Source organism: Macrobrachium nipponense, chromosome 33 (assembly GCF_015104395.2).
Source record: "Macrobrachium nipponense isolate FS-2020 chromosome 33, ASM1510439v2, whole genome shotgun sequence".
In the NCBI taxonomy this organism is placed as follows: Eukaryota; Metazoa; Arthropoda; class Malacostraca; order Decapoda; family Palaemonidae; genus Macrobrachium; species Macrobrachium nipponense.
Window position 1 is genome coordinate 18,002,979 of NC_087219.1, and position 21,334 is coordinate 18,024,312.

Genomic DNA, 21,334 nt, shown 5'->3' on the forward strand with positions numbered 1-21,334 from the left:
TTAAAGGGACATAATGCGGTCTGTCCGCTAAGCCTTCCGTTCTTGATAAGACGAAAACCTGTCTAACCATTGACCCGAAGGCTTGGAGACCAAGGGTATGGCACAAATTATTGGGCAAGGGCATTAGAGAGTCCTGTGCCCTGTAGGGTCTCTCAAGTTTTATCTTGATAAAACTATAGAAAGTCAAGGTCAACAGACAATCTGCGGTGTTCCGTAAAAAGACCAGACTAGTTCATGTCCAAGAACACCCTGGCATGATAGCCAAGGAGTTCTTTTAAGAGGTCTCATTCATTATGTTTGCATAAAGATTTGAGATTTTTTCTTAATATCAATGCTCAAGAGGTGAGGGCGCGGCCTCGGAAGCATTTCACAGAGCATGACACTCAGTAACATCCTGAGTGCCACGCTTTTGCGAAGCAACTCTGGGTTCGCTTCACACTCCCGACAATCTGCGGTGTTCCGTAAAAAGACCAGACTGGTTCATGTCCAAGAACACCCTGGCATTATAGCCAAGGAGTTCTTTTAAGAGGTCTCATTCATTATGTTTGCATAAAGATTTGAGATTTTTTCTTAATATGAATGCTCAAGAGGTGAGGGCGCGGCCTCGGAAGCATTTCAACAGAGCATGACACTCAGTAACATCCTGAGTGCCACGCTTTAGCGAAGCAACTCTGTGTTCGCTTCACACTCCCGACGGGATGTGAAGACGACATTTTCAGATCCGTAAGTCGCTAGGACCATACATATCCGTAGATATATTATTGGGTGCAAGAAGCAACACGAATCCTATCCTATAGAAAAGGGATAGGTGTTCTTTTAAACTTTGAAGGGTTGGTCGCTTGAGGCGCGTTCCTTTTCTTTAGCCTAGAAGTTATGGAACTAACTTTGATAGGTTAGGTCAGGTGGTGGTTTTAGCTTCAGTGCCCTCAGAAGTATGGTCATATGGTCTAGTCACATTGTGGTCACGCCCCCGTTGACAGATCATCTAGAGCGCACCAGCATTACAGGTCTCTACCTCGCTGGCAACTCTAGTAACGCAGAAGCAGACTTTGGTGACAGTAATCACGAAGTCGGCTATGCTAACAGGTCAGGAACCAAGATGTATATCATCTACTTAATTTAGTTTCCCAAAAATCCTATTCTGTCTCTTCCCACCATCCGAAGGTGGGATTCAGCTATATATATATCTGTCAGGTAAGTTTCATGAACAAAATGTTATTGTTATAATACAATTAAGTTTGTTCATACTTACCTGGCAGATATATATAATTAAAGTGCCCACCCACCTCCCCTCAGGAGACAGTGGCACTGATAAAATATGAATAGAAAATTGGGAATAGTTCCTGATATCCGCCTCCCAGCGGCGGGAATGGGTACTACCACCTGGCCGCCCACTGCGTGTGCCGCGAATTTTTAAATTCTGTCGGACTTCAGAAAATACAGCTATATATATATCTGCCAGGTAAGTATGAACAAACTTAATTGTATTATAACAATAACATTTTTCAGAGAATATCTGTGTTTCTTGTCTTAGTTAAAGATGATTATGGCATGAATACTGTATTTTATATACTTACAAGTAAACCTCTAGAAGATTGAAGTTCAGAAAAGCAAAACTATTGTTACTGAAGAGGAGTACAGGGGGTCCTCGAGTTACGACGTTGATCCGTTCTTACGATGCGTCGTAACACGATTTTCAGCGTAAGTCGGAACATTGAAAAATACCACATGATTTAATGTAAATACCTATCAATAACAACGAGAGAACAATTCCTTACCTTTATTAGTTTGATTGGCTTGCACACTGGAGAGGAAGCTGCGGTGCTGGAGAGACTGGGGGAGGTTAGTGAAGAGAAAAAGAACCTCCAGAAGTTGCTGGAGATGCTGAGGCAGATGATTCTTGAGGTGAGGCAGAACATACTAGTACTGGAGATGCTGAGGCAGGTGATTCTTGAGGTGAGGCAGAACATACTACTGGAGATGTTGGGGCAGGTGAGTCTTTAGGTGAGGCAGAACCTACAGAAGGTGCTGGAGATACTGGGGCAGGTGAGTCTGGGTTAGCAGAACATTCAGAAGGTGCTGGAGATTGTGGGGCAGGCGAGTCGGGATTAGCAGAGGCAGCTGAGGTAGAGGGTACAGGATCTCCTGCAGGCCTCTCTACCTTCTTAAAATACTGCTCCAGGTTAGTCTGAACAGAGAGCGACCTCTTTTCATCCAAGATCTCCTTGTAACACTGCATCAAATCCATGACGCCTCTGGAAACCCTAGTGAACCTGTCCAAGTTGGGATCCTGAGCCTCAAAAGTTGACAACGCTTGCTGCAACTCTGCAAAACCTCTTATCAAGTCCTGCCTTGTGAAAGCCTTAGGCTCTGGGGTGGGTGCTTCTTCTTCTTCCTCTATCATCTGCTTCTCCAGTTGTATCAGGTCCTCAGCAGATAACTCCTCGCCATGAGACTCCAGCAGCTCTGTAACATCATCAACCTCCATCTCCAAATTGATTTCCTTACTCAGGGCAACAACGTTCTTGACAACTAGCTGAACTGTGTCCTCAAACCCATGGAAATCATTCACAAATTGAGGACAAATTTCTTCCAGACACCATTCATGTTTGTTTGCTTAACCTCCTCCCAGGAATTAGCAATGTTCTTTACAGCATCAAGGATGTTGTAGGATTTCCAAAAGTCCTTCAGAGTCAAGTCCTTCTTGGTTTCAGTTGCCTGTAAAGCCATAGCAATTGTCCTTCGTAGGTAGTAGGCCTTGAACGAAGCAATCACTCCTTGGTCCATAGGCTGTAAAAGGGCCGTGGTATTAGGTGGAAGGTAAACCACCTTGACATTAGGGGGGTTGAAGTCTCCCAGCTGGGCAGGGTGTCAGGGGCATTGTCCAGCACTAGCAACACCTTAAAGGGGATACCCTTGGAGGCGCAATACCGCTCCACACTTGGAACAAAATGGTTTACGAACCAGTCCTCAAACACTGCAAGTGTCACCCATGCCTTCTTGTTGGACTTCCAAATTACTGGTAGTTGACCCTTCCAAATGCCCTTGAGTGCCCTTGGATTTTCAGCCTGATACACCAACAAGGGCTTCAGTTTGAAGTCGCCAGCAGCATTACCCCCAAGAAGTAAAGTTAGCCTCTCCTTGCTGGCTTTATGACCGGGTGCTGACTTCTCCTCCTTGGCGATGTAAGTGCGGTTAGGCATACGTTTCCAAAACAAACCTGTCTCGTCTACGTTAAACACTTGCTAAGCAGAATAACCCCCCTCCTTAATTATCTCAGACAACGCTTTAGGAAATTCACTCGCTGCTTTCTCATCCCCACTAGCAGCTTCACCTTGCAATTTAAGGTTATGGTAATTGGCCCGAGCCTTAAATCGCATAAACCAACCCCTACTAGCCACAAACTCTTCACTTTCACTTCCCTCCCCCTTTTCTTTTTTTCAACGCTTCAAACAATCTTTTCGCCTTCTCCTGAATCACCATAAGGCTGACTGGGATACGCCGTTGATTTTGGTCTTCCAACCAAAGCACCAATAACCTTTCCATTTCAATTATTAGACACTACGCTGCTTAGTTATCACTGTCGCTTTCATAGGAGCAGATCCTTTCACATGTTCAACGATGCGCTCTTTATCTTTGATAATGGTAGCAACGGTCGAACGGCTAAGGCCAAGCGAGCGGCCAATGTTTGTTGGCGTTTCTCCCTTCTCAGATCGCTTTATAATGTCCACTTTAATTTCCATGGTGATGGCCTTTCTTTTCTTCGATGCACTACCATCAGAAGAGTCCGCCTTGCGCTTGGGAGCCATAACAAAGAGCAAAAAGTTACAAAAACGATACAACACGAGGGAGAGAGAGGCAGTGTAAACAACCAAAATGGCGTATGGGCGAGGAATGAGCGTAGCGAAGCGACGCCGTCCTCTCCCCCACAAAGCGTATTCTTCCGCCGTGCGCCCGGAACTAGTTCGCGTTTGTTTACGTTGCTTACGACGCTAAACCGCGTAAGACGGAACGACGCAAAATATTATTTTTTATATTTTTATGGGGGCGCGTTCGTAACCACGAAACATCGTAAGTCGAGACCAGCGTAACCCGAGGACTTACTGTATAGCATTTATAAATGTTGGCAATGTACTGTTCTCAGCAGTTTAACTTTTAATAAGTATTTCTGTAGAGTGTTGGATCATATACTGATAAAAACAGGAATATAGAGCAATAAATGTCAATTTCATATATAAGTAATTTACCAAGTAATTACACAGCTATACTTTCTACTCACGCGGCAGCTAAAATTTTGAAGTTCATGGTAGCAATTCAGTTGTCTTTTGTGTAGGTGACCATCCCGCTTGCTTTCTGGAACAATAGAAACAACAAAACAGAGGAGCTTACTTCTTTTCTGCTGACGTTCAATGCAACATTGGATGTTTGTGGTAGATTTCTTTGGAGTTTTGCTTCGTCTTTTCCTTGGATTTGGTGATGTACTCATATCTTTGGTAGCTTTTCAGCAGAGTTTAGTGAGTTAGGCAGTTCCTTATATTGCCAATATGTCGGATTCCAGTTCCTCCAGTGTTAGATATTGTAGGGAGGGTTGCAAGACCCAAACGACTAAGATAACATATGATAGTTGAACAATTTCCTCTTAAATGTAGAGGTCAAGTGCTCTAAGGAGCTTACTCGTGAAGAATGTATGGGATGGGATGAGAAACAGTGGAAGAATTTGAGGTCTCATTTAGGAAAATTAGACAGGGGTAGAAAGAGGAAGGCAGCTTCTAGAGCTGAGCCTAGAGCTCAAAGCTTAGACCCTGTTGTTAACATTTCTGTGATTGACCATAACATTCCTCCTTCCCCAGCTTTGGCCTTGTCCCCCATCCTTAGTCCTCCTAATGTTTTGCCATCAACGCTCTGTTGCTTCCAAACCCGATGCCATTGCCAGCCTCAAGTGTAAGTTTGATTGCAATTTGACCTTGTAGTCAACACAACATCCAAGTCGGGAGAGTCAGTTAAGGTGCTAATGGATTAGATGCATAGCATGGTGCCAGTGTTAGTGTCAGAGTCAGTACCAGTGGAGGAGGTGGCTGTCTGTCCCACCAACTCTCCCAGACAAAGGTCCCTGTCACACTCCCCTGAACCTGGAACGAAACATACCAGAGGTCCAAAGGAGGTTGGTGGGGTTTGCCCATTAGGCAGTTGCCTCGAAAAGAGACATTTTTGGCGCATTCCAGGCAAGTCTTGTCTTAGCAAGAGATGTCACATCGGTGAGTTCTCCCCCATCGCGACGAAGTGGACCAGGGGTCCTCTGCCCAGCCCTCAACCAGGTTGTAGGTTATGGCACAGCCCAGAATGTTATTCTCCTGAGTGTTTTCATTCAGAGTGCCAATTTTGGCTCCTAAGTACCCCTCCAAGATTTGCTCAGCCGTTTCTTCCAGGCGTCACACGAGCACCGAGTATATTCTCCCAAGATTCGCTCATCTCTCTCTTTGTCATAAAGTGCCCAGTTCCGCCTCCCAAGAGCCCACCTCTTGGCTTGCTGTCAGCTGCTAGGCGTGCGGTGTCAACCGAACGCTTGGTACTGTCTGCTTTTCGCCTACTCGCACGATAGAGGATAAATCCTATTTGCATATTAAGAAGTAGTTGGAAGATGTTCTAGGACTAATATGTAAGGCTCCATCCGTACCAAAGCCTTCTCATGATATTTCTTTGTCATCTGTCTCTTCTGCAGAAGAGGATGTATCTCCTGAGCCAACTCCCTCAGGTTATGCTTCACTACCTAGGTATTTTTTAGCCACTTTTCCTCTATATTTCCAGCCAGCTGCTCTTGTTTCGCTTCTCTCTACCTTCCTCATGAGGAATCAAGTGGACTTCAGTACGTGTCTCCCCAAGATGGTTCTTTCCTCATTTGCAAAGAAAGCCTTAAAGGAGGTTGAGGACTGACTGGAGATGAAGAGGGATTAAGGGAAGGCTATTTTTGCCTTTCCCCCAGCAAGACTTTTGGCCAGGAGATATCTCTCCTATTCCACAGGAGAAGCTCCATTCTTGGGAGGTGCTGTCTCGTCCCAAAGTGACTCTGCTAGATGTTCTGCTTTCTCATCAGGTAAAGTGTTTTTTGCCCCTTTGGAGTTAGATCTCTTAGTGAAACATACTATGTTTAAGGTCCTCAAGGTGTTGAGTTTCCTTGACTGGACGACTGGTGCTCTTTTTTATTGGGGTGTTGAAGAGAAGTTAGCTGTGGTGCTCCTTCACCACCAAAGGAGTGACTTCTGTTCAGAAGTCTGCCTTGATATATTCACCCCTGGACAAGAAGTACCTGTTTCCATGATCGGCTGTGGAGGAGATTGCCATCGTTCTGCAGAAAAGATCCACACAGGATCTTCTAGTGCAGTCTTCAAAGCACCCCAAGGAGCCTTCTTCCTTCGCTACTAAATCGATCTCTCGCTTGCAGCAGCATCCCTTTCGAGGAGGCAGATAGAGTCTCTCCTCCAAACCCTGTGCCAAGATGTGGTTCACTGCTAGGTCCTTCAAGAGGACTGCATCCAGACTTGTTGGAAAGGGACTTATTCATCCTTCATGCTCTTGTAGGAGCCAGGTTCCTCCTTTTCTGGGAGAGGTGGAGTGCCAGAGGTGTGGAACCTTGGACAATCAAGGTGATGAAAGAGGGATACTGTATACCATTCAGGGAGTCTGTTAGGGACCCTCTCATCCATGGAGCAGTTTGTGAAATTAGGGAGGCTACACATGACACCTCTTCAGTTTATCCTAAGAGCAAGCTGGAGCAGAAAGGAGCAACCGGATTCAGTGACGTTCCCCATTACGAAGGGGATACAAGCAGACTTAATGTGGTGGACATCCAGAAGCAGACTTTAAGGGGGGAAGTCTATATCTCGTGAACCCAGACCTCTCCTTTTTTGCAGATGCCTCAGACCAAGGCTGAGGAGCCCTTCTAGGCAACTTGCAGGCTTCTGGGACTTGGTCCCAGGAGCAACAAGATCTCCACATAAATGTCAGAGAACTGACTGCTATTCATCTTGGGTTGATGAGATTTGTAAAGATAGTCACAGACAAGACCTTGGTGGTGCATTCTGATAACACCATGGCACTTTCCTACATGAAAAAGCAGGGCAAAACACACTCTTTATCCCTTTGTGGGGCAGTGAATGCGCTGCTACTCTGGGCAGTTCAGAATCGGGGTCAAAATCGTCACCCAGTTTATTCAAGAGAGAATGAACGTCTTGACAGACAAGTTAAGTCGGCTAGGACAAGTCCTTCCAACAGAATGGACTCTGAATTTGGGTGTGTGTGACAGCCTTTGGAAATTTTGGGGCAGGCCGATGGTGGACCTGTTCGCCACATCAGAAAACCACCACCTTCCTTTATTCTGTTCGCAGTTCCAGACCCTCGGGCATGGGCGGCGGATGGAATGCTTGTTAACTGGTTGAACATAGACCTTTATGCCTTCCCCCCCTTCAGCATGGTGAGGGAGGTCATCAACAAATTCCTGTCACCTATGTCTAAAAATGCGCTATCCTTTTTTCTAAGGATCCTAATTATGGAGGCGCATTTGCAAATCCAAGAAGACACATTTCTGATACTCAAAGTGAGAGCACATGAAATCAGGGCTGTCACCACCTTCAGCAATCATCCAGTTGACCTACTGGAAGTGCAACTCTGCTTTGCTACGCACCATCCAAGGGATATAGAAACGACTTTTGAAAACTGCATTACCTTAGGGCTGTTATCAGTGGCTGGCGTGGTATTGGGGGAAGAAGTATAGAGAGCATTCCTTCTTATACATAGTTATTTTGCTTTGAATTTAGGGTGTTGAGTTTTTTTGGAGCCTAAGGGTTACTTACTCACACCTGTAGTACCCTCCAGTTTTTTGGTTGTGGTTTTGATTGTTATTGTTTATATTCCTTGTAGGTGATGATGATATATAGTCTTTTAGTTTTCATACATTCAACTTACCTGTCAGATATATACATAGCTATCGACTCCGTCGTCCCCGACAGAAATTCGAATTTCGCAGCACACGCTACAGGTAGGTCAGGTGATCTACCGGCCTGCCGCTGGGTGGCAGGACTAGGAACCATTCCCGTTTTCTAATCAGATTCTCTCTGTCGCTGGGAATGTAAACATATGTTTACTCCCTCCTGATTTGATTTTCGTGTTTCATCGCCATCGATCTTCTGGGCCAACTTTTACAGGGAAGTACTGGATCGGTGGTTCAGCATACGCTTTTAATAACTTTTTAATAACTTTTAATGAATTAACTTCGAAGTTTTCGAAGAATAGAGGATGTGTAACTACCGAAGTTTTCGGTAGACAATTACATAGTTTGCAAGAAAGGGAAATATAAATATTTATTCATTGATAAAGTGTAATAAATGTTAGAATTTGATTGAGGAAAATAAGGTAACTTCCTATTTGAGGAAGTCAGAAAAACATAGAACTAGATATGTTTTTTTTTTTTTTTTTTTTTTTTTTTTTTTTTTTTTTTTTTTAGAAGCTTTAATAGCTCTCGTTATGACGAGCAGTTAGAATATTAACAGTACTAGTAGTGTAGTTTCCTCATCACCTTCTTACTTCACAGAAACTACAAATTCATTTGCAATTTGAAGATAAAGGAATGTAGCTCAAGATACGAGCTATTATAAGGTAAGAAGTGATTATAGTGTTCCCCATTGCAATAGAGGGTGCGTCTGATCGGCTCTTGTCTCGCTCCCAGGCCTAGACCTCTTCCAAGCTCACAGGCCCAGAGGAGAAGGAATGTCGAAAGCCTTACGGAGGTTACAGAGAATCCCCACCGATCAGGCGTCCCCTCGGCAGGTTCTGTAGGACGTCCCAGACTGCCAGGGATAGCCATTGGAAAGGCATCCTAATTCAATGTGTTCCCCTTATTATTATCGTCTTGACGAATAAGGAGAAGAAACATTCAACGGCGTAGATTAAATGAAGATGCAAGATAATCTCGTCTGGCTATCGGAACCTCAGAAGAGACGGAGAAAGGAAGACATCATTCGATAACAGTTGCGGTAGAGGCATTGCCCTATCCGGGTTCGTCCCCCCGTACAGTTGGACGGGGGGGGGGCTCTATCCCATGGGGGTTTGAAATAGTTATTTCAATAAATTCCTCATCGGTACATGTATATGAAAATATATCTATTCTGAGAAGAACGAATTAGATATTAAAGAATATTTGTTGATCGAATGAATTATATGGATCTCGTTTAGTGATTTCACATATATATATAACTTTTAAGCTTCTAGCTCCTTGGGCATGAAGCTCCGGTAACGAGGCTCAATACGCCTAAAGCGTCTGAAACAAGGCGCAAAGCGCCTGAAACGAGGCGCAAAGCACCTAAAGGGCCTGAATATAGGCGCAAAGCGCCTGAAGCACTATGAACCAGGATCTTCATCGGAAATGGAAGTCCTTCTCATTCAGAAGAAAGGGAGGGCTATGTCGAAAATGGAAGTATTGTCGAATTATAAGCAAGAACAAATGTACAAGAGATCGGAACCTTCCGCACAAGCGGAACCTTCCAGAAGGCGGAAGATTCCAGATTCAAATAACCTTCCAGACGTACAGAACTTTCCAGGCGAGGATCGCCTTTCAGATGCTCGGAACTTTCCAACAAGAAAACTTTCCAAGCGCGATACGTCTGCTAGGATCCAGGAGTATTCTGATCACGATACTCCTCCCAGGCGCCAGGAGTATTCGGAACGCGATACTCCTGCCAGGCACCAGGAGTATTCCGACGAGCACGATACTCCTCCCAGGCGCCAGGAGTATTCGGAACGTGATACTCCTACCAGGCGCCAGGAGTATTCCGATCACGATACTCCTCCTAGGAAAGCGATACTTCTGCCAGGCGCCAGGAGTATTCCGAGCACGATACTCCTCCCAGGCGCCAGGAGTATTCGGAGCGCGATACTCCTGCCAGGCGCCAGGAGTATTCCGAGGACGAGGAGTATTCAGATCGCGATACTCCTCCCAGGCGCCAGGAGTATTCTAGGCAAGATACTCCTGCTTAGCGCCAGGCACTTTCTCCTACAAGAAGAGCCTGACAACCGCCAAGAGTCCTCCAGGCGAAGGGTGAAAGACATTCGAGGCTTCTCCTGATAGGGACGGGAGTTGTCGCACAGGCGGCCGTCGCCCTTGTCAGGATTGTCTTAATGCAATAAAGGCAAGAGCAAGTTCGGCTTTTTCCAGGCAGGGACTCAAGATGTAGCACAGGCTGCCGTAGCCCTTGTCAGGTTAGAGTCGGTACTGCTAAAGAAAAGCCCTTCACCTTTCGAAAGGAAGCGCTCTCCTCCGGTTGCTCAATCTTCTCCCAACTTGAGGAATGGAAGATAGAGCAGAATCGTGAGAATTAGTTCAGTATTAGTAAGAGGATATTAAAATCATCCTCCTTCTAAAAAATAATGCAACCAACCATTTACAGAAAGAGGGGCAATCGTTTGGAAGTTGAACAAGATTCGTACGAGCTCTCATTCATTGATTAGAGGCTCTTCCAGATAAGAAAGGCGTAAAATACGGACTTATCTCCAAGATAATAAAAGCTGGAGAGATTCTCTTCGATCCTCGGTTGTCATTTGCGATCTCTTTCGACTAATACTCATTCGGGATTATTGACGAAAAAAACGAAGAGAGTAAGATTTCCATTCTTTCTCTGCATGTCGGAAAGGAAAGAATGTCGTAGAAGGCTTGCTGTATACGACTACTGAATGACAAGTCATATACGCATACCATAGTTGCCTTTCTGGTTCGCTACGGATTTATCTATATCCTTACAGGATTTTCCTAGTAAGGACTTCGCTTAAAAGGTTTGTTACGACAATACCTACTCAGCTTCGGTATTTAACAAAGTTTGTTTGGCTTAAATTTGCATTATTGAGAGCTTTCTTAGACTCGAGAATAATTTTATTATATCCATTCATTGAAGGGAGTACTAACGGCAACTCAGAATGAATGCAGCCAGGCAGTGAACGAGACGGCTGTAATTGTGAGCCAATCCAGTACCATCCGGTTCTCGGTCGTGAACCGTTGGTTACATCTCTCTCTCCTAAGGGATCGAATGCTTCACCGTATATTCCCCCTACAATCAGGGACTTAACCACGAATTGAGGGGATTTTTAGGCAAACATGAATAACATCGTATTCGTTTTCCTAAGGATCTCTCTCTGCCTCGGCGAGGAAAGAATGTAGTAGAAAATTCACCTTAAGATAACGGTACGGTTAAGCCTTATGCACACACCGTGGTTAATTACAGAGTTCCTACTATCCTTACAAGAGTTTCCTAGATGAATGCTGTTTACCACAATGTGACGGTATTATAAATGATTTTAATTCGGCAGAGCACGATTTAACCTATTTGGAAACAGACACGGAACGTAACGATCCTTACCAGGTTCGATGTGGGATTTTGCACGTCCGTGAGAACCTTTTTGATCGACGATAATAACTGTTAACGTATGTTTAACATTTATTGGAAAGAGTTGTCAGACCCTGCGGAAAGTATTCACAGATCTCTTCGCAAGGCAGAAGATGAACGAGCTTCTTATAGATTGCTTACGTTTCCTCGAAACAAGAGAGGTAGCAAGATACGCCATCTTTAATTTAAATAGGGGAATAAACTTTAGTCTTTTTTCCCCTAGTTATATATATTCTTAACAGATATTAAAATAAATGGGCGTCAAAGGAAGAAGATGAATGCATCATTTTGGCAATAAAAAGGTTGGATTCACAGAGGTCACGTTCTTCTTTCAGCATGTGTCGGAAGGTTTTTCTAAGAGAATAGAGATTTTATCGGAATCTATTATAAATATTGGACCTGAAAAACCTATCCACTCTGAGTCTATCTGCGTGCAGACTGACCAGAAGTAAATATGAATGAGAGGATTTTTCAAGGGAAGCTTGATAATTCTTTAAATATGTGAAAGACATAGAGTTGCTGCAGATCGTGCTAGATGGAAAGGGGAAACTGTCCTCTTCCGATACCTCTGTGAACCACATAATGGTTTTCTTCCCTTTCAGAGGGAAGAATCACCTTGGTATTTTATGCTATCAATGAACACAGTAAAAAGATATACTCTGTCTCGACAAAGAATATTAGAGATAGTAGAGAATTAAGATCTTCGGGATCTTATACAATACCTCTATATGATAAGAGTAAGAGATTTTATACTTAGAATGGGATCCTAATTTGGGCCTCAGATTCCGTGTTCCGACAAGATGGAACTGCTCCTAATCAAATGTTTCTCTTGGTCCTAAACGATCAAAAGGACAAGTGAAATTTTGGGCTTTAGAATCTGGAATCAAATTCTATGAAGACTCGGCAATGGGTTCTGGCCAGCATAGTATGTTTGGCAAAAGAGCTAAAGCCTTTTATTCCTGGATCAACGCTTTCAGATAGAGGTTTCGTTGTCCGGGTAATGTATTGACATTGTCATCTACAGAAGAAGACAAGGTTTAAACGTTTACTGACAGAGTCTTTGGAACGCGATGAGGGCTCAAACTACTTCCCAAAAGGGTCAGAGAGATACATTTAAGAGCTAGAAATCAGGAGTCCTACCAATTTCAGCTCAGAATCTCTTTAAGCTTCCAGGCTCCTTCCCTTCCTTCGGGCAAGGATAGGGAAGCTTCTGCAACGAGAAAACTCATCAACATTTAGGAGGAGAACTCGTTAGCAACGGAAGTATTCAATAAGGATCCTCCTCGGAGGAAGACTTGTCTCTCGGACTTTTAGATCTCCTATCGTCTACTGGATGTAGCTGACTAAATTTTGATGAATGTGCAGGAGCAATTAGCGTCTTTGGTAGGAGTACTTTCTAAAGAGCCTACTCGTAAAAAGGATGACAGGCTTCCGATTAAGAGATCCAAATACCGATCTCCTGTCGGGCGCGACGAACCCTACAGGGGAGTTGTCGCACAAGCGGCCATCTCTGGGGGGAGCGGTGCGTTAGGCAGGCGAGATGTGGGAAAGGAAGTAACTCCTGCCAAGCGTCTGGCGCCAACTAGGAGCCAGGCGCCAAGTAGGCGCAAAGAGCCTGACTTTACTGTAGATCGTTCTAGGCCCAGATCTTCATCCAAGCAACAAGAGCCAACTGGAGAAGAGAGAACTCCTGATAGGAGTATAGCGCCCGCTAAGCGCAATATACTTGCCATTCGAAAGGCGCATTCCATGAGCGATACTCCTACCAAGCCACAGGAGTATTCGGAACTAGATGCGCCTTCCATAGGTCAGGAGTATTTGGGAAGAGATACTCCTGCCAGGCGCCTTGAGTACTCTGACCTCGATACTCCTCCCAGGCGCCAGGAGTATTCTAGACTTTTTACTCCTACCAGGCGCCAGGAGTATTCGAAGCGCGATGTGCCTACCAAGCGCCAGGAGTATTCTGAGCTTAATACTCCTAACAGCGCCAGGAGTATTTGGAGCGAGATGCGCCTTCCAGACGGCAGGAGTATTCGAGGAGTGTTACGACTGTCAGGCGCCAGGAGTATTCCAAAGAGGATACTCCTCGCGCCAGATGAGATCCAGTTCAAAGAAAGTCCTAGTCTTCTTTGAAACAATGGTAATCTCTAAAGCACTTCATAAGTGACTTGATGATACCTTCAAACAGCTGAGAATTTAAAAGCTCATGAAGTGCGAGCTTTTGCAAGTTCTTGTTCTTTTCGTAACAATATGTCAGGAAGACATATTAGCTTTAACATATGAGAGATGCAACTATGTGTTGACTGCTCATTACACGAAGGACTTCAAGTTAACCTACGGGAGATCCTTCTCTCTTGGTTTATACGTATCAGCGGATACGTTGCTGGGATAAGGAGCCGACACTGATCCTTTAATAATGAGTTGAATTTATTTTAACTTAGTGATTTTTTTTTTTTGAGGTTTGAAAGGAGTTTGGGGGATAACTCTTTTTCAATTTTAGCGTGAACCCTCATGTTAGGAACAGGTGATCGGGATCGGTGTTGCGCTCCTTAGTTATGCCAATAGGCATAGGCATGTTGTCATATAAGCGGATTAGCACCCATTGACAAATGCCAATTAGGCTCGACCGAGTAAGTGGATAAGACCCCATCGGTAGACCCACAAGAACTCTTGGCCACAGATCACTATCTTGCTAAGGCTCTTGAGACGAAGCAGACTCCTATGCAATAGCTAGGAAGTCGACCCTTCGTCTAGAAACACAGAGGAACCAAGGTCTATAAATACCTACAACACATGTTGTTTACCTGTCTAGTCAGGAGTTAGCTGTCTCTTGCCCTCCACCAAAGGGTGTCAATCAGCTATGTATATATCTGACAGGTAAGTTGAATGTATGAGAATGATATTGTTATGATACAATAAAGTTTCATACATACTTACCTGGCAGATATATACGATTGAAGACCCACCCAGCCTCCCCGCAGGAGACAGGTGGAAGAGAGAATCTGATTAGAAAACGGGAATGGTTCCTAGTCCTGCCACCCAGCGGCAGGCCGGTAGATCACCTGACCTACCTGTAGCGTGTGCCGCGAAATTCGAATTTCTGTCGGGGACGACGGAGTCGATAGCTATGTATATATCTGCCAGGTAAGTATGTATGAAACTTTATTGTATCATAACAATATCATATTTTGGTACTGCGCCCAGTACAAGGACAGCTTTTTTATCTTTTGCCTTGTGGGTACGTATTTGGAACTCTCCCTTACTCTAAAGGTCCCATTTAAAAGTAGGGACTTTTCACGGCTATTCCACTAAGTCACTACAGGTCAAGATGAGATCCGACCATAGGTAGTAATCACCTGCTGTAGCTCTCTTATCAGGTAAGGAATCAACAAAAATTTTTTTTAAATGTTTACAGAGTTTATGTTTCAAATTCATCTTCAGAATTTATTCATATATCCCACCTCCTATCAATGTCGGATTCATCTGTGTAATTACTTGGTAAGTTACTTAAATGAAAATGGTATTTTCATGATAAAATTAAGTTATGTATATACTTACCAAGTAATAACAAAATTGGAGCCCTCTCTCATCCCCTTGCATGGACAAATTGAAGCTCTTTGCTGAGTTGTTCCTCTCTTTCCCCGAAAGTAGGTGGGGCTAGTCACCTACACAAAGCAAAAGCACAACTCTGAATTTCAAAAGTTAAGCTGCAGTGAGAGTTGAAACTATAGGTATGTAATTACTTGCTAAGTATGTATATATAAAACTTTATTTTACCATAAAAATAACATTTTAAATGGTGAAATAATAAAAGCAGTTGATTTGATTAAGTATTTAGGAATGCTGTAAATAGATTAATGGATATAACATGCCCAGGCAGTTAGTTATTTACTATATATATGTACAAATTCATTTCAGCATTTGCAAACTGCTATTTCATTTCAGGTGGACTACATGAGATCCATATTGAAAAATGAATTGGAACTCCCAGTTGTAGAAATCTCAGATAAATCAGCTACATTGGAAGGAGGGGATGTACTCTTTACAGGTTGGTTCTCACATACTTTATTTCAGTTTTGTATTTTTTCTTTTTACAAATTTACAAATGTGTGTATTTTTGTGAGAAGATATTGCTTTTTTTATACTTTTGTTTTTTCTTGAAGAGTGACAAATTGCAATTTAGTTGCTTGTGTGATAATCTAGATTTTGTAGTAGAGTGTGGTGTTAACAGGAAGGGTTAATGTACATTTCTGTCTGTACTGTAAAGACATGGATTTTAATTGTTAGAAAGTATAAACCTAACCATTTACAGTTTACTTTGTGCTGCATGCTGTACACAGTACTTGAGGTTCTTTGCAGTTTCTCTTATGACCCAGCTGTGTAACTTTATGCCTAATTTTACTGCCATCCATTCCCTTAGGCCTGTAACCACTTAGTTTTCCAATTTCTTCACCTTCCTTCAGTCTCACCTTTTATTTTAGAAAAAATCTATTGAGACCTGTGAGTGTAAAAATGTGGCTCATTGGTTTAGTTAAACAGGTCCAAAGGACGAGTAGAAGAATGATAAATCTGGTCAATGGAATAGTTTTATGATTAGCCTATACGTATTAGGGTACTGCAAAATGACAGCCAAAACACTTTTGTTAATTTTACGTGCCTTATGTGAACAAAAATTTATTCAGTAAAATCCATAGAGTCCACAGTTGTAAGTGCACTGGTGGAAGCAGATGAGAGGAAGGTTATTAATATGATTATTATCTACTGTCTTATCGATTAGGTGTTTTCTCTATTGATGTAGATTCTAAGGATTAATTGTTTGATTTACTAAATTTGTTTATGATCTTTTGCCAAAATCTTAATGGACTGTTTTATTATCATTTTTCAGGCAAAGAATTCTTTGTTGGGCTCTCAGGACGGACCAATCAGGCCGGCGCTTGTGCTTTAGCATCAGCTTTTCCTGAGTTCCCATGCACTCCAATCAAAGTAAGCCATTTTTGTCCAGGAATTTTGTCAGCCCTTAATATGTTCGTGGCAATAGATTTCAATTTTCTTCTTTGTTTAATTTAGTCTTATCATGTACAGCAACTTTACTGTTTTTTTCAGTACTTTTTCTACAAATGGTTAAAGTTCGGGGTGATTACAGACCTGTGAACCTCTCTCTTGTATTATTGGTATTGTATTTTAATGTTTATGGTACCTTGTGTACATAATTGCCCCATTATTCCATTGGTAGTTTTTCTTACAAAAATTTGTATTTTTCAGTGTTCAAAGTTATCATCAGGGTTCATCAGATTTCTTTTGTAAACATTTTTTGGGATTCCCATTGAAGTAACTGTTTTTTGCTATCTGTGGTCCTTTAGTTTGTATCAAGAACGTTTTGAAGGGAATATTTTGTAAAATAAAGAAAAAAATGTGCAAAATTTTTTTACAAGTAATTGACTTTGATTTGATGTTATTATACAGGTTGACAATCACTTACATCTGAAGTCCATGTTAACCATGGCTGGACCAGATGTGATCTGCGTGGCTAGTGCACCTGAAGCCAAAGATGCATTGAAGGTGAGATGTTTAAAAATTGCTAAGTTTTTCTGCTATCATTTGTGAAAATGCAATGTCAAACCTATTTCATATGAGATGATGGAATTCAGTGAGAAGGTGATTTGAGTAGATATTCTAGTTTGAAATTAGAATGACTCAAAATATGAGTCTAAGACAGTTGGTTAATACAAAAATGTGTGGTATATCTGGTTGTTGATGATGTATAGAATTGAACACTTGGCAGGTTATGCATGGAAATGAATCAGCATTCATAAGAAATCAGCTAAATTGTAACCTTAAAAGTGCTTTTTAAAATGACTTTCAGGGATTTAAGGAAAATCCTTTTGTGGTCTGCTCATTTATGCTTGGTTTTTTGGCCAAGAATGAGACTCCTTCCAAGCCCTGGCCCCGTTCTTTCATCATTAAGAACCTGACAGACATCATTGGCCCAGATTATGAAGAGAGAGCCCTATGCCTTTTAAGGGCTTTGAGACATTACCTTGATAGGACTGAGAGGATCAGAGGCCCCTCCAGCAACCACTGGTGCTCGGTTAAAAATCCTTCCTGACCGCTGTCCAAGAATGCATTGCCACATTGACATTCTTTTAAAGAGGTGTTATTTCAGAGTCAAAGCCCATGAAAATAGCTGTCACTACCTCATTTGCTTTTAAACATAACTTGTCGCTATCCGCGATTCATCACTCCACCTATTTTGAGGTGTAAATTAATGTTTGTGACACTTTATTTGTGTGAATTGGAGACAGTATACCAAACATGCAGTACCCTATGTCCGTTATTGGTGGCTGGCATGGTGTTGGGGGACGAAGCATAGGAGGTATTCCTTCAATATTCCTTATCTCCTCCCCTTGATATAGGGTGTTGAGTCTTTGGGAGCCCCCTCGGGGTACTGTGTACCTGGAGGACCCACCAGTTTTTCTTTTGTGGATGAGTACAGTTGACTTTGCTGGCTGTTCACCGATTCGTGATTTGCGGACTCGGCCATTTGTGGATTTTTCTATGGACCTTATATACCCATTATTCACTGAAAATTCACCCATTTAAGGTATTTTTCACTGAGAAATATTCACAAATTACTGTACTTTTTTATATACTTTTCATGAATAAATGCACTTTTTGTGACAAAACTGTTAAAATTCTCAGGTATAGGCAATTTTAGGGATTTATTTGTTTTAACTATCAAAAGAGGCAGTTCTAAGCATTTTTAGAGGGGATTTAAGTATTCGCAGATTTTAGCTATTTGTGGGGAGGCGTCTGGTACCCATCCCCTGCGAATACAGGGGGTTACTGTAGTGGTTTTTATTTTATGTGTAGGTAACAGTGTTGACTGGTTTGTTTTTTGTGGTACTGCTCCCAGGGCAAGGGCACTTATTGATGCTTTGCTAGCCTTTGGAGTACTCCGCTGCAAAGCTCGCATTGAAGTGGAAGCGCTCCATGGCTATACCATCATGCCACTACAGGTTGAGATGAGCACTAACCAGAAGTAGAATCTTCCTACTATAGCTTTCTTACTAAGTAAGGTTACCATTACCGACTGTTTTTGAATGGAATATGTCCATTTATCCCACCTCCTGTCAATCTGGGATTCTGCTTTGTAATTACATGGTAAGTTACATATATGAAAATGATATTTTCATAAAATTAAGTTTCATATAGTATACTTAAAATTAAGTTTCATATAGTATACTTACCAAGTAACTACAGAATTGGAGCCCTCCCTCCTCTCCTCTCATGGACATAGGGCACAAACGAATTGAGCTTTTCAGCTGTGTTGTACCTATTCTTCCCTGACAGTGGGTGGGCTAGTTACCTATACTAAAACAATAGAAGTGCTACTACAAATTTCAAAATTTAGCTGCCATGATAGTTGGCAACTATAGCTATGTAATTACTTGGTAAGTATATATGAACCTTAATTTTATTATGAAAATATCATATTTTAACATAGCTTCCTTGACATGATTAGACATCTAGCACATTCTCTCTTCTCTAATGTACTTTTGCCATGAGCTCCCTTCTGGTTCAGGTTCCCTTCATGTTAGTTTTCCCCTCTTTATAATATTCTAGTTACTGTATGTGAGTGCTTGTTTCAACTACTTTGTTACCTAATAACAAGAGGAGAGAGTATGTGTTACTTGTTCTTGAAACGTTGACAGCAATTTCATTTTCAGTTTTTTTAGGAAATCCTGAAATTGGTAAATGGTCTGAAGTTGTTAACCTAGGATGCTACTTGTCTATCATGAGGTTGTAACTAAGTTTGTTTCTTTTGACAGCGAATTGAAAGAGAGGCAACTTTCAGATACCAGACGCTTACTGTCCCCGACACCTGTGCAGCGAATGTTGTCTTTGCCAATGGTGTTCTACTGCACCGCAGCAAAAATGAATATCCTGAATCAGCTAAAGTAAGTGCACCTATGTTTTCTATAAATGCTCACTGTAGTTAAGTACCATGCAGAGTGTGCCTTGTTTGGTGCTTTGTAGATGATCCATGTACAAAAGGTTCTTTGTAGCATCCCTTCAACTGCCTCTGGATAGGCTCTTTGATGTTCTAGAAATAAAGCTTAATGGTTATGTTATACTCTCACAAAAAATAAAAAGTTACTGATGTTAGCTTAGCATTTCATTTTACTGACCGCCATAAAGGTCTGGTTCCAGCTGCTAGTAGACAATCAAAGCCGAAGTTTAAGTACCGACTGAATAGCAGAGGATATAAGTTTCTGAGCAGAAACCAAGTGGATCAGCTGAAAAGTAAAATTTAGAAAGCAAAACAATCAGAGGCTGCATAAATGCTGTGAAATAAATTTGTGCTATACTGCTTACAGTGTGCCATTACTATAGGCACTTCAAGTTCAGAGACAACATGTTGACTGATGGTAGATGGGATTTGTTAGTGGACTATGACAGATTAACTCCCTAGTTCTGTGGATCAACACCGGTCCGTAAACATGGGGTATGATGTGAATTTTGCATGGAATAGTGGATAAAAGGGTTAAGTGTTGCATGTTGGTTATAAGGGATCATCAGTAAGAGCTTCTGTGACCTGTACTGATTGGTTTGTTGTTTAATCTGATACAGTGCCATCTAGATATGGCTTCTGTTGTTAGGTTCAACTTTTCTTCTATCAGTGTCAAGTAATGTGCATTTCACCAGCCTTTTTCTGAAGGATATGTTGGCGAGATATTAAGATTACTTTATGCTTGCAAAGGAAACTTAAAGGGATTACTCAGCCTCATCTGAGGTGGACTAAATTTGCATCACTGTCATTGGGTCAGGCTCATATTCCATTCCACCACTGCTTACAGATGATGGTAAATTGGTTGCAGGCCCTAGGGAAAGAGCTGAACTGCTAAACTGAGCTTTTGAAGCTAAGCAATTGGCTAAGGATGTGCCTCTCCCTGATACTTGTCATCCTGAACTTATTCTTACAAAATTTACATTTTGCTCCAGGGATGTTAAGAAAAATCTTCATAATCTTGATAACTAGGGTGGAGCAGGTCATGTTGGTTTCTTTCCTTTGTTTTTTAACAAAGTTTCTAGTTTTATTGTTTCCCAAGGTTAGTAGATTCAATAGATTTTTATGATGATGTGGTATATTTGTGGATGAGCGCAAACTTTGCAGTAACTATAGGCCAATCTGGATTCTCCTGTGCTCTCCAAAGTTGCATAAAAACTTATTTTTAAGCCACTATATAAGTATGTGGGAACTAAAGGATTGTTATCTGATAGTTAATATGCATATAGGAAGCAGTTAGGTACTTGTAATGCTCTTTTAGACTTGAAATGCTATTAGCAAGAGAACTTTGATAAGTGTTTTGATTGCAGAGTAATTCAAATAGATTTTAGTGTTGCTTTTGATTTAGTAAACCATGTGGCTCATATTTAGAAACCTTCAGAATCTGGGAGATGGTGGATATGTTTTTAGTATTACTTCAAGATTTCCTTACAAGTAGGCAGCAGCGAGTTGCTGGTGATGGTATCTTTAGTGAACCAAGACCTAGTGTGTCTGGTCCACTTTTGTTAGTGTATACATGTGTTATGGTTGTTGGCCTGGAAAACAAGATTGTTCAGTTTGCTGATGATGCAACACTTGTAGGTGTAGTAAAGTCTCCCTAATGAAAAATTAAGCTACCCTCAGCCTCAGTTGGGACATGGACTGGATCAGTGAATGGTGTAGTTGGTGGGGTAAGAGGCTGAACTCCAGTAAAACAAATACATTGATTTGATGATCTCATACAGATTTTCCACCCCATCCTCTCCCCTTTAGGTGGATGGGACTCTACTGACTGAGTCTGAAACTTTAACTATATATAGGTGTAGCTTTTGACTCACATTTTACTTTTGTAATGCCACAT

The 21,334-nt window shown here is 42.0% G+C and overlaps 1 protein-coding gene across 1 annotated transcript in view; it reads left to right on the top strand.

The window, feature by feature from the left end:
• LOC135202979 (N(G),N(G)-dimethylarginine dimethylaminohydrolase 1-like) overlaps positions 1–21,334 on the top strand; it is an 87,977-nt gene that overhangs the window by 55,603 nt on the left and 11,040 nt on the right. Inside the window, exons 3-6 of the mRNA XM_064232512.1 lie at positions 15,372–15,474; positions 16,312–16,409; positions 16,890–16,985; positions 19,256–19,384. Coding sequence (XP_064088582.1) covers positions 15,372–15,474; positions 16,312–16,409; positions 16,890–16,985; positions 19,256–19,384 — 426 coding nt within the window. The remainder of the gene's footprint in view (positions 1–15,371; positions 15,475–16,311; positions 16,410–16,889; positions 16,986–19,255; positions 19,385–21,334) is intronic.